At 43.5% G+C, this 14,083-nt stretch overlaps 2 protein-coding genes across 2 annotated transcripts; one reads left to right on the top strand and one right to left on the bottom strand.

The window, feature by feature from the left end:
• Positions 1-1,824: 1,824 nt before the first annotated feature.
• SERLADRAFT_404518 (uncharacterized protein) lies at positions 1,825-2,728 on the top strand (the record flags this gene model as incomplete). The annotated part of the gene is made up of 4 exons (XM_007312090.1): positions 1,825-2,011; positions 2,077-2,133; positions 2,176-2,474; positions 2,540-2,728. The coding sequence occupies 4 exons, from the start codon at positions 1,825-1,827 to the stop codon at positions 2,726-2,728; spliced, it is 732 nt and encodes a 243-aa protein (XP_007312152.1).
• Positions 2,729-6,780: 4,052 nt separating this feature from the next.
• On the bottom strand, positions 6,781-10,830 carry SERLADRAFT_431767 (uncharacterized protein; the record flags this gene model as incomplete). The annotated part of the gene is made up of 24 exons (XM_007312089.1): positions 6,781-7,272; positions 7,322-7,395; positions 7,449-7,468; positions 7,517-7,589; positions 7,644-7,744; positions 7,792-7,809; positions 7,863-8,091; positions 8,142-8,247; positions 8,301-8,359; positions 8,424-8,604; positions 8,650-8,666; positions 8,718-8,747; positions 8,801-8,875; positions 8,929-9,128; positions 9,184-9,192; positions 9,276-9,443; positions 9,496-9,578; positions 9,628-9,701; positions 9,765-10,022; positions 10,077-10,227; positions 10,280-10,467; positions 10,517-10,531; positions 10,593-10,682; positions 10,740-10,830. 24 exons carry the CDS (start codon positions 10,828-10,830, stop codon positions 6,781-6,783), a joined length of 2,802 nt encoding a protein of 933 aa, XP_007312151.1.
• Between the last annotated feature and the right edge of the window lie 3,253 nt (positions 10,831-14,083).

Below are 14,083 nucleotides of genomic sequence, written 5' to 3'. Positions count from 1 at the left end.
ATAAGAACGTAACGTTGTGTTTTAGTAAGATGTTTCTTGCGGGACTGGAATGAAAAACTGCAAACCAGTATGGACACCAATGGCCCATGGATCAAAACTCCTTGCAAATGCTCCAGGGGAAGATATTGTACAACACGAGATGCAAGTGTCATACCTCTCAATTGTAGGCTCCCTCATGTATGCCATGCTCGGAACCCGCCCAGACATTGCCTACGTTGTTGGAATACTAAGCAGGCATAGCTCAGCTCCAAGGAGCCATCACTGGGAAGCTGCAAAATGTGTCCTCCGATATCTGAAAGCAACCAGGGACATGGAACTACAATATGATGGCACAGATGTCTCCATGGACATGGATTTCTATGGATATTCAGATGCAGATTGGTCTGGAGACCCAGACACGTCTTAATCAACATCAGGGTTTGTCTTTATCACCATCCGAGGAGCAATCTCCTGGACAAGCAAAAGACAAAGCATGGTAGCTTTATCCTCCACGGAGTCAGAGTACATTGGATTGAGCAATGCTGGACAACACCTTGCATGGCTTTGGATATTTGTTGAAGAAATTGGACATGCTCAAAATGGACCTACAACATTGCACTGTGACAATCAAGCAGCTATCATTCTTACACGATATCCACAGTTCTGTGCTCGCACAAAACACATTCAACGGAAATATCATTTTATCCAAGATGACTTAGTATCAAAGGGAGAGGCAGTAATCAGATACGTTCCTACAGGAGATATGGTTGCAGACATTCTCACTAAACCCCTCACTCATGAAAAACACTGGAAATTCTCTAAAGCTATGGGACTACGGTTGCACTCGAGTGGGAGTGACAAAACCAGATAAACCTGGTCTCTGCCGAAGCAGCCATTGTTCTCCATGAAGTAACCATTGTTCTCCTAGGAGCACAATTGTACTCCTAGGAGTCATTATACTGTAGCGAGTAGCACCTCCAACTATAAGTAGTAGGGGGTTTAGTATAGGAATACCTCAGTCGTTTCTATAGCCTCTTGGGCAGCGGCTGAGGTATGTTACATTATATTTATTAGAGATCACTTTAAACTAACATCTATTGTAGTTTCACTTAGGTAAATAATAAAGTCGTTTCTATAGCCTCTCGGGCAGCGGCTGAGTTTCACTTACTTTTATTAGAAAGAGGACAGTGCGAGTGACAAGACAGTTGCTGCAGAGATGCACAATATTATTGTGCAGGATTATAGTGTTGCTGCACAGAACAACAATGTTGTCGCACAGCACCAGAATGTCACTGCACAAAACAACGATGTTGTTGCACATGACCAGACTACCATGGCAGAGAACCAGAGTCAAAATGTCATTGCAGAGAATTGGAATGTCATTGCAGAGAATGAGGATATTGTTGCAGATGATGAGAATGTCATTGCAAAAAAACAGGTGGTCGCAGAGTAAGGCAATAAAAAGACAGGGAATGGTGGGGATGTTGCAGACAAAGGATTTTTGGGCAGAAAAGATGCACCAGCTGCAGGGGAGCAAAAAAGTGCAGGGGCAAGAAAAGACATTCAGAAAAAACCAAAAGAGACTGGAGAAGACGACAAAATGGGAGTGGAAATCCACAAGAACTTACACAATGCAATAAATGCAAGTCAAGGTTCAAAGAGCCAACACAAGCGACAAGAGAACATGGACCAGACAATTTCCCATAACAGAAAAAAGGAAAGGAAAATGACAACAAAAAAAGATTCAGGAGAACCAAAAAGCAAGGAGAATCAAAAGAGGCAGTATAAGGAAGTAGAAATATCAGACAATAGCAACAATAACAACATCAAGATTGGCAGCAAAAAATGAAAGGGCCTAGCAAAAAGGTGAAGAAAGATAATGCTAAAGAGAAACTGGCTAACAAAGAGGTGAAACTTGTGGGTGGTAACCAAGAAGATGATGGGAACAATGGAGATGATGAGGGCGGGCCAGGAAAGAGATCAAAACAGGCTAGAAAAGAGGCTAAACTTCTAAGGACCAAAGGGGATCTAGGTTAGCCAAATCCACTTCCTGGCAAATAGTTGACTCATGATCTTTAACTATAATTGTATTTACAGAGAAACAAAGAAAGGGAAAAGAACAAATCCAAAAGTTTCTGGCCAACCCTACCAAAAGTACAATTGAACATGTAATACATGTGTACATCCAAATGTCAGCAAACAACTTGCCTGAGGCTGGGACATATTCTCAACAACTTGCCCTGCACTGCCTCACCACCAATCATGTGAACACTTTTTGCTTGTACCATCACAAGAATGACAAAAAGGGCACAATGGCTGAGGATCTCTGGGAGTACTACAAAAATACAGGCACACCTCTTCCTCGATGTGCTGGCATGAAGAGAACCAATGGCATTACACAAGAGTTCCAGGATACCTGCACTGTGGCTGCCCTGAAGATGCTGTGCTACTTGATTTTTTTATCTGGAAAACCATGTGAGAAACTGACGCTGAGGGTAACAACAAGGAAAGCTTGAAGGACGAGACATTTACCCCATGACTACAATATTTCCTTCACAAGACTTTTTCTGCCTTCGGATTTAACATTGACAATGTTTACGCCATCAATTCCGGAAGCAATGAGGAAAAAAAAAACATTTACAGGGCGATAATTCAGTATGGTTTGAAAAGATTGCATAAGCTCAATGACGACGACAAAGAAGATTGTGAATTAGTCACTGACACATCCAATAGCGACATTTCTGAGTAAGGGAAATGTAAAAAGTTCCTAGTGCAAACATATTAAACAGTTTTATTATATTGTAGCTAGTTGAAGTAATATTGGATTGAAGAGTGCACTTTGTTTTCTTGTTGACACAAACTTAGGCTATACATAATTGGGTCATATAGTGCCCCAGGTTCTACAGTGTGTTACGATAACACAATATTCGGACCTTTCCTTTATTTTCATTCTCCGCTTTAACCTTGTACTTTAGCTTTCACACATGGTGCCATGCGGCACTTCCCCTTTTGTCCAAACTCCTCTTTCTCGTGCCGCGTTGCCTTTCTTCTTATTTTAGAGACAACTCTCTCACACAGTGGAGCTGGCCATGCGGGCTAGGCCCCATGACATTATCAGCTACTGTCTCTATTAACTATATAGTACACATGTACAAACAAACCTGTAGTAGTATATATACCCCAACAGATTAAGGAGACTCCTCAGCAAGTCCTCCTGTTGTTTACCCACAACAAACTTGGTCCTATCTAAAGGGTAACCACTCCCCTCAAACTTCTTTATAGCTTTGTCTGAGTTGTGCGCCAGAGTATGCCAACTCTTGGTTATTACATCAGGACTCACTCTCATTGCCTCCACCAGTTGGAGAAGGCTTGACAGCTTAACAAGTGGACCACCCCTTGACAACCGTTCGGACTAGGGTTTACTATGTTTACATTTTTTTATACTTTTCAAATACTATAGTGTGGGTAGTCAGGGATTGAGACCCATTACTCAGCTGGGAAGAGGTTGATCTGCAGATAGCAAGCAGGGACCCCCAGTTACCTTTTTTTTTATGTTACCAAAGAGAACAAGTCGACATGTCATCGCAAACCAACCAACCTGACGTCAACACTCTGTTACACAATATGCGTGCACAGATTTTGACGTTGACCACACAGCTTGCCGAGATTCAGGCAAAGCCCCCTGAAGCGGTTGAGCAAAAATTCAACAAGAAAGTCAAGATCGTCACTGACCCCGGCGCTTTTGAAGGAGACCAGGCTCAATCTGCTGAATGGTGGATCAAAGAAAACGTGTTTGCCAATGACTTTGAAATAGCAACAACTGTGCTATCAAGACTAAAAGGACTTGTGGCAGGTCAATACGCCCAAGTACGATTCCAGGAGTACTATACCGCTGGTCACTGGCCTACCTGGGACAAGTTAAAAGTTGAAATCGAAAAATATTTCATCACAAGCTGAGTGTGACTGGGCGCGCTAGCAAATCCGTACCTTCAAACAAGGGAACATGAGGACGGACAATTTTGTTACCCAGTTCCTGTCTCTTTCTATCCAAGGGGGCCTAGGAAATGAACACGCGGTGGAGCTGTTGGAGCGCAATATGTCACCAGCCATTGCACAACAGCTTTACATACAAGATATGCGGAGCAAGGACCTTTCAGCAGCTGCTGAGGAGGTTCAAAAAATTGGTAGGGCCACCAGTGTCTCCTCTGGAGTGTGGCCCCAGCGAGACAAATACTAGGGTGCTTGATTCTGGTAAAAATAAACATAAAAAAATAGAAAATCCTAAAATAGAAAAACATGTTTCTTTTGATGTTTCCTCTTCTTCTTCTTCTTCAGAGCCACTTTCCAACCAAATCCCAAGGTGTGTGTTGATGTGCACATATTTATTTCAAAAGGAGATCTGTGGAAAACCTTGCCCAGGGCATAATACACCCATTATGCACAAATGTTCTTTTGTTGTCGAGTACCAAGGACACAGAGAATGAGTCACCACCGAAGCTACCCAACTAGGGAAGATTAGTTTAATATTAGGCTGGACCTGGCTATTTAAACACAATCCTAAGATTGACTGGCAAACAGGGGTTGTCACATTGTCAAGTTGCCCTCATAAGTGTGATAACTTGGGTAAACCGAGTCATGTCCGTCAAACTGAGCTTGATGAAAGGATAAATGCTGGTCATGTTTATGCCAAACTCAGATCTTTGGATAAGATTAATGATGAAGATGATGAGGTAAAACCTGAGGAAGAGATTAAGAGGCTAGTACCTCCAGAGTACCATGTCTGGAAAGTCTTTTCAAAACATAAATTAGAGCGCTTCCCAGAGGCTAAGCCTTGGGACCATGCTATAGATTTGAAGGATACATTCAAACCTAGAAAGGGACACATGATTCCCCTCTCTGCTCCAGAAAGAGATGAGGTTTCAAGTTCCATAGCTGAACAGCTTAGGAAGGGTTACATCAGACCTTTTAAGAGCCCTATGATTTCCCCGGTGTTATTCATTAAAAGGCTGGTAAAAAGTGTATGATTATGGACTATTGTTACTTAAATGACTACATGGTTAAAAATGCTTATCCGCTGCCTTTGATCAGTCAGCTACTAGATAAATTGGCTGGTGCAAAAACCTTGACAAAGATGGACCTCAGATGGAGGTACAGTAATGTACACATCCAAGAAGAAGATGCTTGGAAGGCCACATTTACATGCCACCAAGAACCTTTTGAACCCCTCATCATGTTCTTTGGGTTGACCAATTCACCGGAAACCTTCCAGAGCATGATGAATGAGGTCTTTGCAGATATGGAAAACTATGTTGCCATTTACATTAACAATTTACTAATATTCACAAAGTCAGACCATGAGGCTGAGCACAACAGGGTTGTGCAAGAAGTCCTTCAACGCTTACAAGAACGGGATCTATTTGTCAAACCCAAAAAATGTAATTTTAAAGTAAAGGAAATAGACTTCCTCGGTATGATAATTGGCCAGAACGGAATCAGGATAGATCCTGAGAAAGTTCAAGCCATATTGGATTGGCCTAAACCTACTTGCGTTAAAGGAGTTAGGGCCTTCCTTGGCTTAGGCAATTCCTACCGAAGGTTTGTTGAAAACTTTGCAAAAATAACGAGACTGTTGAATGATCTCACTAAAAAGGAGACTGTCTGGCACTAGAGCGTCCTGAGTCATATAATTGATACAAACTGTTTCACCATAGGTAGCACAGTGCAGCAATACCATCCTGCATTATATAGTTGATACAAACTATTCCACCCTGGGTTGTACAGTGCACGGATACCATCCTGAGTTATATAGTTGATACACACTATTTCATCCTAGGTAGTATAGTGCATGGATACCATCCTGCTTCATATAGTTCATACAAACTATTCTACCCTTGGTTGTACAGTGTACGGATACATCCTACCTCATATAGTTCATACAAACTATTCCACCCTGGGTTATACAGTGCACGGATACCATCCTGTCTCATATAGTTGAGACACACTATTTCTCCCTGGGGCATATAGTGCATAGAAACTATCCATCTTACTATGGTTGACATACACTATTTTCATCCTGCTACCGATGGTCCATACACACTGTTTGATACTCAATCATGTGGTGCCTCTGAGCCATCTGCTCTTTATATAGTTGTCAAACACCATATGCATTCTTACAGTATTCTCAAGCTATATGTCTCTGGGATATAATAGTTTACATACACCATATCTTGGAACACAGTTTGTATACTATATAACGATGGATGGTTGACATGAACTGGTCTTTGTATCACATGGTGTCATGTATATATGGTCATGTTTTCTCGCGATCCATATCAGGCTATGTATTTGCATGGTTTCACGCCACGTTGTGAACAGCCTCTGGTGGCTTTGTTGTTAACCTTTATCCCGGTTGTCGTCTATCCGGGAACGTGATGTGGATTACATGGAGCCATTGGTAATCGGTGCGATGTGCCGGAGTGATTTTTGGTTTCATTTGTTGAAATGCAGACCTGGTGGCCCACAGTACCAGGAATAATCCGTCAGACCAAATGGTCAATACGGTCAATCGGTCAATCGGTCGACTAATTCTTGATTTTCCTTGCTATGAAGGAATTTCCCTGAGCACTATGACATTCAGCGCGCTCGAGAGCTCTCCGACTTACATGAACGCAGCGCTCGACTGCAAACAGCACTTACCAATTCATTACTTGTAGTGTTGACAGTTCTTAGTTTCTACATACAACATATATATACCACATCTAATAGCATGCTAAAACAAGTATATATAAACCCACAGGACCCCTAGTGGCCGGAAGCGGGTTGGGTCACATCCTGAAAATCAAAAGAATAACTGGGTATTGTAGCACTATTCCGCCAGTCTGACTGGTTCTGCGTAACATAGCTCACGAGCGCACTGGGCGCTGCACCAGACAATGGAATGGGAATTTGCATGTATGTTTGAGGACTGTTGGTACGTGGCCACCATTCGTACCCAGGGTAGTATGACGTCGAAGGTTCAATCCCTGGGATGTCTAAACCTAGCATGTGGGCCATCATCCGAGTGCTCATATCTTGTATTCCGTTGACAATCTGGGGCGCTGGCAGTTCTTTCTCCTCGAGATTTCCGAAAGCTTCTCGCTGAAGGAAGTCTGAACTCTTTTCCTTACCAAAAGCGTCGTCTGCTGGCCTCTTGCGCCTATCGGGACCAGGTATCAAGGGCGTCAAGTTGCTATCGACCTGAACCTTTACACCATGAAGTAGGTCCCAAGCCCGAGCAGCACTTGGCCATATTATCTATCAACGGGTTAGGGGAGGGCGATGGACGCAGGTAAAAATCACTCACTTCAAGTTCCTTCAGAGCTGTTAGACACTGGCGCAAACCGATACAGGCCTGTACATTGGATGTTCGTAATGTTACTATCCAAGCACCATCAGAAGAGAACAGGATGGGAAATATAGAACAGTCATACGTGTCACAACATGCATTATTCTGCAAAGAGGACGTCAGTTATGAATTATGTAAAAATAAGAAACCTACCCTGCACTCAGTAAATATGACGTTAAAAAGGGAGAACTGCGTTGCAAGTTGAAGTTTTCGTGATACGTAGTTACTGATGAAACAGCCATTACAGATGATAGTGATCTATTTTACCACGAATACGCACCTATAGTACTAACGTAGGTAGCGGCACTCTGGCATAAATCAAAGGCTTTCAAAGAGGCAGTATCCGAGTCAGTAGAAGAGTTATGAAGTAATTGCTCCGACCTGGAAACATGTCAGCAGAGAAGCAATGTAGCGCATAGCAGACTTACCCCTTCCAATTCGGTATACTTGAGACAGAGATCAGAACCACGCAGATAGCTAAATATATGTGACTACTCACAATGCCCGATGGAGCAACAGAACTGCTGACCAGTATTGCACGTGGAGGAAGAGAACAGGTGGAGGTGGAGTATTTCTTTTGCTAGCTGTGTCATATCGGAGGCTATTTGGTAGGTCAATATACCATTGATCTAGGCGAGTTTCCAAGTTTGCCAGTATGGTGCGTCGAGAGACGCGCGCAATTGGACGCACGGGATAAACCAAGTTCACGATGGACCCGACGATTACCGCTATGAACATGCTCGGTTATTCATCTCTAAGCAACTACTTTCAGACGTACACAGAGAAGCAGCGGCACGGAAGCAGCTCATAACTCTGGAGGGCGTTGATGAATAGTGTGAATATTCAGGATCTGATGGGCGGATTTGCCAGAGTTCTTCGTCATCCTATACAGTGTAAGCTCAGTCCGCAGACGACATCATTGTGCAATGGGGAATACCTGATCGATTTCAGGAAAAGGAGTATCGAAATCGGTTTCCCCAATACACGCGGGTCTCCCTACACAATAATTTGATTTTGGTAGTTCACAAGCGACAATGGGCACATACCCATATAAACTGACCCATATCTGTTCCCTTGCAACAATTAGCAAGAGAATTATAAAACAGAACATTGACTGACTTGTCAGCGACACAACATGCCCACCATATCTGTTTCCTAATTTGTTTCTCCTCATATGAAAACAGATCTGAACCGTTGAGCTGCCATTTGTCTGCAGCACGATTGAGCCCTAAATCCTGAGCCTACAAAGAGTCAACGTGGCTGCAAACGAAGACCATCAAACTCACCATACGGATGGCCATCCCTGATATATCCAATAGTAAGCAAAGGCAAATGCAGAGCAATGGAAATATACCTATGTAAAGCCAGCCTTGCTCCATGGAACCTAACCAAATTGGGTTTCAGTAAAGAATATCCAAGGGGGAGAACAGAAATAACCGATTCCAAATTCCCGATGGCCTAGAAGAAGTAAGGCCTGACATGTAGAAGCACGGCTACTATGAAACACTTTGGCTGTGTGCATGACTGAGTAAAGAGTGGGACCGGTTTGATAAACTTCAACTTACTGAGAAGTGTACGCGCTTCAATGAGATAATCGCATCCCACTTCCCACATCTTACCCACAGGAGGGGGGGAATCGTCTGAATAGCGAGCAGCAATTGCATATATAGCCAGCAGTAGTAACTTGGTTACAGTCTGCGAAGGCTCCAGTTTTGGTGAAAAGGTGGAAATATCCCCGCTGAATTCCGGAGTAGTGGGATTGCTACTGGAATAAATAAAAGCCTATAGGTGATCATCACTATTGAAGGAAGGCAACTGACCTATATTTTCTATTATGAAAATATAGAAGTCAGTTTTAGCTCATCATTGAGATGACTGAAGCACATGCCTAGCATTATATTCCCTCATGAACCGACCTTTGTGAATTACAGGGAAAATTGGGTGTACATAAATGAAATACAACTCTACGAGATGATCCTGCAATGCGACCGAAGGAAGCTGCACATGGAGGTCTTCTTCCGGAAGCAGGTGAGCCAGATAATTTTTGGCAGGTGGCCACACCCGTGCCATGGGCAGATGCCTAGCATACGGTTTCAGTCAATGGCAACACAAAGGTGCTTGCGGTGACGAACCAAATCCCTCCTTCATGTCGGTCATCAACGCGGTCGCTGCGTCCCAGAAGATGAAGGCCGCTGGCCTTTCCATGATAGCGAACCTGTTGAATTATGAAAACGGGGAGTATTTCATCACTGTCTTCAACTAACCTCTCTGTTCTCATCTAGAGATAGTTGACCAAAAGCATCAGTCGGATCATTGGACTCATCGGTTCCTTCAGAATCTAAGGACAGTACAGATAACAAATATCAATGGCTATTCAATGACCTCATGTAAGCCAATGTACCTGAAAGTGCATCCATGGTGTACATGTCATTCCAATCTGGGTAACCTTGCGATGGGCCGGTGCCTGAACATGTATTCAAGCGGCGTCGTTGTGACGGCGGTGCTCCTTGGGGGTCAAGCGTTGGCGAATGGAAAGATATACCTTGGAATGGTGCAGGCAAACCATGAGGACGTATTCCGGACATAGAGCCTGCGGATGCTAATCGTGCGGACAAACGGTCTTGCCACTCCGCCGTTGGGACGGTACACAATCCATCATCTGATTGTAAGATATGAATGATCCATTGCACACGCGAACACGGTTGAAGCAGACCTCTGGCAGAAGATACTATTTCTCGCGATACTCGAGACTGTCTGCGGGAACGAGCGAGATCCCGAGTTGAGGCTTCGTTACTCCTAAATATGGAAGCGAAAAATTCCTCTTTAGTAGCGCCAACTGGTTGATGCAGTCTCCCGGAAGGACCCTGGCAGCACCATAAAAGATGGGGCCTCGAATGAAAAAGTAACGATACTCACGAATGGACCGACATCCACTCTATGCAATATCTCACGGGCGAGGTCGTCTTGCTGAAGCTCGGATACGATGTCCTGAACCCTGGGGTCTGAGCAGGCGATGACTGCACCCAACAGAGACTCGACTTGATGCCATCTTTGCTCAATGGCCTGTATATAGCCTTTGGGTGGGCCACGTTTGTAACTGGGGCCTACAATGAATGAACAAGAATGCACCTGGTTTGACCAAGCGAGACATACCTAGGAAAGTGCATGCTGGGTAGTGGCGAGATGGGTTAGATAAGTAAGTACAGGTGGATGGACAAGACCGACTTACTATTCCCTGTCAATGCACAGCTCTTACATGTGCCAAGTGTAGAAGGAGATGGTTCGCACTTGCTCTTTGTTTTCCGGCATTGATCGCAAGCTAACCCAAAGACGCATGTTAGAATAAGAACTTAGCCTCCGAGGTAAATATGGTCACCTCTGCTGCTTCGCTTTCTTGCTGCAGGCGATTCGTGATTTGTTTCCTCTTCTGATGGATCCGATTCAGCATGCCAGTTGGCAGAGGACATAGTGGTTGAAAAACGTTGACGTTGGTGTACAAGGTCGTTTATATGAATAATATTGATACTGGACTGAGCCAATTTCTCGCACGGCGGCTTAGCCCTAACCCTATGCTTTCAATACTATAGTGGATGATAGTGCAAGGATGGGGATGAAAGAAACTCGGATGACCATGTTCACCACCAGCCACAAGGTGTCACCCCACCTCCCTCCAATGAGATGCATACTCTGCCTCTGAGTCCTGGTCCTCATACTGACACTGCTGGCTTGTGTCATATCTATGTAACAGGCTATGGTTTCGGGACCTCCAAAAAGTCAGAGATCCCCAAGTCCAAACTCCCGAATCTTCGGTACTCTCGGAATTACACTTCTTGTGCTCTGCCGCTTGGCATAGCCCTGCTGCACCAGACTTGTTACGATACACAATTTTCAGACCTTTAAATTTCATTCTCCACTATAACTTTCTTTTGTAGTTTTCACACACTGTGCCATGTGGCACTTTCCATTTTGTTCAAACTCCACTTTCTTGCACTGCACTGCTTTTCTTTATTCTTAGCTACAAATTTCTCACGCAGTGGAGCTGGTCACATGGGCTATGCCCTATGACATCATTAGCCACTGCCTTCATTGACTGTATAGTATACATTTACAAATAGTCTGTAGATGCATATAAACCTCAATAGATCAAGGAGACTCCTCAGTGAGTCCTCCTGTTGTTTACCCACAACTAACTCAGTCCTAAACCTAAGGGAGTTTATCCACTCTCTCGCTCACTCCTCTCTGCTTGTTCTTTCTGTGTGTCAGAGTATAAAATTTTTGGTTGTAACAGGACTTCCAGTCCACCACACATTTTCTCTGCACATTTTTATTTCCTAATGGACTCTGTAATTTAGACCTTATGGTACACTCCTCTCACATATAATTTCCCTTTGCTAGATAATTGTCTGCGTCAAACTCTATACCTACATTATGGGCTACTCCTTATGAACTCCAATCCCTCCAATAGTATATAAGCCGTAGCTCCTGTATTCCGTTCTTGCAGTTTGAATATCAACTAGTTCCTCCACCTTTTATCCAAGTCTTCTTCTAAGTTTTCCAGTCCCTCTCTGAATGACCATTACTCTATTGGAGTTATTTCTAGGTATTTTGTCAGTAATGAAAATGATATCTACTGTAAGTATTCACCTCAGTCTAGTAACAAAAGACTAAGGTGTCAAAGTCCCATAACCGAGCATAAAAGTGGAAGGGAAAATTCCGAAGATTTGTGTCTATAATAGGAAAGAGTTTCCCACAGCTGGAACTGAAAAACTTGTACTATAAAGATTATATGTAAGTCTAGTATCTAGGATCAAAATGAAGATAATAAAGTTTAGAAAATGTTCAGATCATATATCCAATATACTCCTCTCTACCTTTCATCCTCTACTGTCACCCATTCACTTCCGAGGTCCATGGAAGGGCCTAGTGCATGACCTCAATGAGCTCTTGGAAACTGTTCAACTTGACAATATTCAAATATCTCTACAGTATATCTATGCCCTAAATGATGCAACACTTGACAATGACAATGTTCTGGTGAAGGCAGTCTACAAAGCCTTTGAAATCCTCCATGATACCCTCTCAAAATTTATGACCCCGACTTTCTTCTGTCCATAGATATATTCCTGGCTACCAACAATGCATCACAAGAAATGTACAACTAAGTCTGCAGAGGAGTCCTTTGACAGTGGGATGTTATCTTATGAGAAAGTTAGACATCATATCGCTGATCTAAGTGGGGTAGGCTCAGTTGTACACCACATGTGTATCAACTTATGTCTAGCATACACAGGTGTTTTTGCGGACCTCACTGCCTGTTCAAAGTTTGAGATTCTAAGGTGTCATACGTGATGTTGCTGAAGCCTACCGCATAATACCCATCACTCCCGATCAATGGCCAGGCCTGGTAGTACGCCTACCAGGACCTGATTCCTTCGCCATTGACACGGCAACCTGCTTTGGCCTCGCTTCTTCTGCAGGACTATACGGCCAAATTGGAGATGCAGGCGCAGACATTTTCAGTGCAAAAGGAATAGGTCCGGTAGCTAAATGGGTCAACGATCACGTTTTTATCTGAATACCTACTCATTATCTCGAGCAATATAATGTCTTGCGCACTCAATGGGCCAAAGAAATTGAAAGAAATGGCGGCTGCAAGCAAATTGGAGGGTGTCTATTTTATCAAGGTAAAAAACTTCCCTCAGAGCTTGCATCAGAATTCAATGAGGACAACTCATCACAACTTACAAATTTCCACATGCCTAAAACCCAACCACTCACACTGACAATAACAACGACAGAACATGTCAAGTCATAATCAATGCCTGGACACAATCAACCCAAAAGGCCTATGGTTCTGGACTGCTCATATACCATACATTTCTGTGATATGCATAATATCCCAGAACCAGAATGAGCCCCTGCCAGCATCCATCTTATCGAAACATTCATTTTCTGCATGGCCAAAACTTATTCCCACAAGACCATAAACAACTACTTATATGGTGCTTGGGCTTGGAATATATTAAATAACTTGAATTGGTCACTACAGGAGGATAGACTAAACACTCTAATGGCAGCAGCAGCCAACCTGACACCTCCTCATTCTAAGAAATCTGCCCGTCTCCCATTCACGGTTGAGATGATAAACATCATAAAAACACAACTTGACCTTGCAGACCCACTAAGTGCTACAGTATTTGCGTGCCTCACAACCACTTTTTACACAGCCTTCAGACTGGGAGAGTTCACAGTACTAACCACCGCAGCTTTTGACCCTGCCTCTCACCCTTCTATCAATAATGTGTGGAAAGACACAGACCGCAATGGTCTCATATCCATAGTCTTTAGACTACCAAGGACAAAATCATCACCCATGGGAGAAGATGTGTCTTGGTCAGCGCAGCGACCCAAACACCGCATGGAATAACCATATCACCATCAACAACCCATCTCCACAATAACACATCTTCACCTACCATCACAAACGGAACACAAAGTTAACTCCAACCCCACTCACCCAAAAAATGTTCTCTACCACCATCAACAAAGCCTTGCTGGCCACAGGTCAGCCAAAAATGACTGGACATAGCATTAGAATAGGAGCAACCTTGGAATACCTTTTGTGTGGTGTTCCACTTGACATGATGAAAGTTAAAGGGAAATAGGCTAGCAATGTGTTCTGACTCTATCTTAGAAAGCATGCACAAATCCTGCACCCTA

This window comes from Serpula lacrymans (assembly GCF_000218685.1).
Source record: "Serpula lacrymans var. lacrymans S7.9 unplaced genomic scaffold SERLAscaffold_1, whole genome shotgun sequence".
NCBI lineage: Eukaryota > Fungi > Basidiomycota > Agaricomycetes > Boletales > Serpulaceae > Serpula > Serpula lacrymans.
This window is presented reverse-complemented; position numbering and strand designations above follow the sequence as displayed.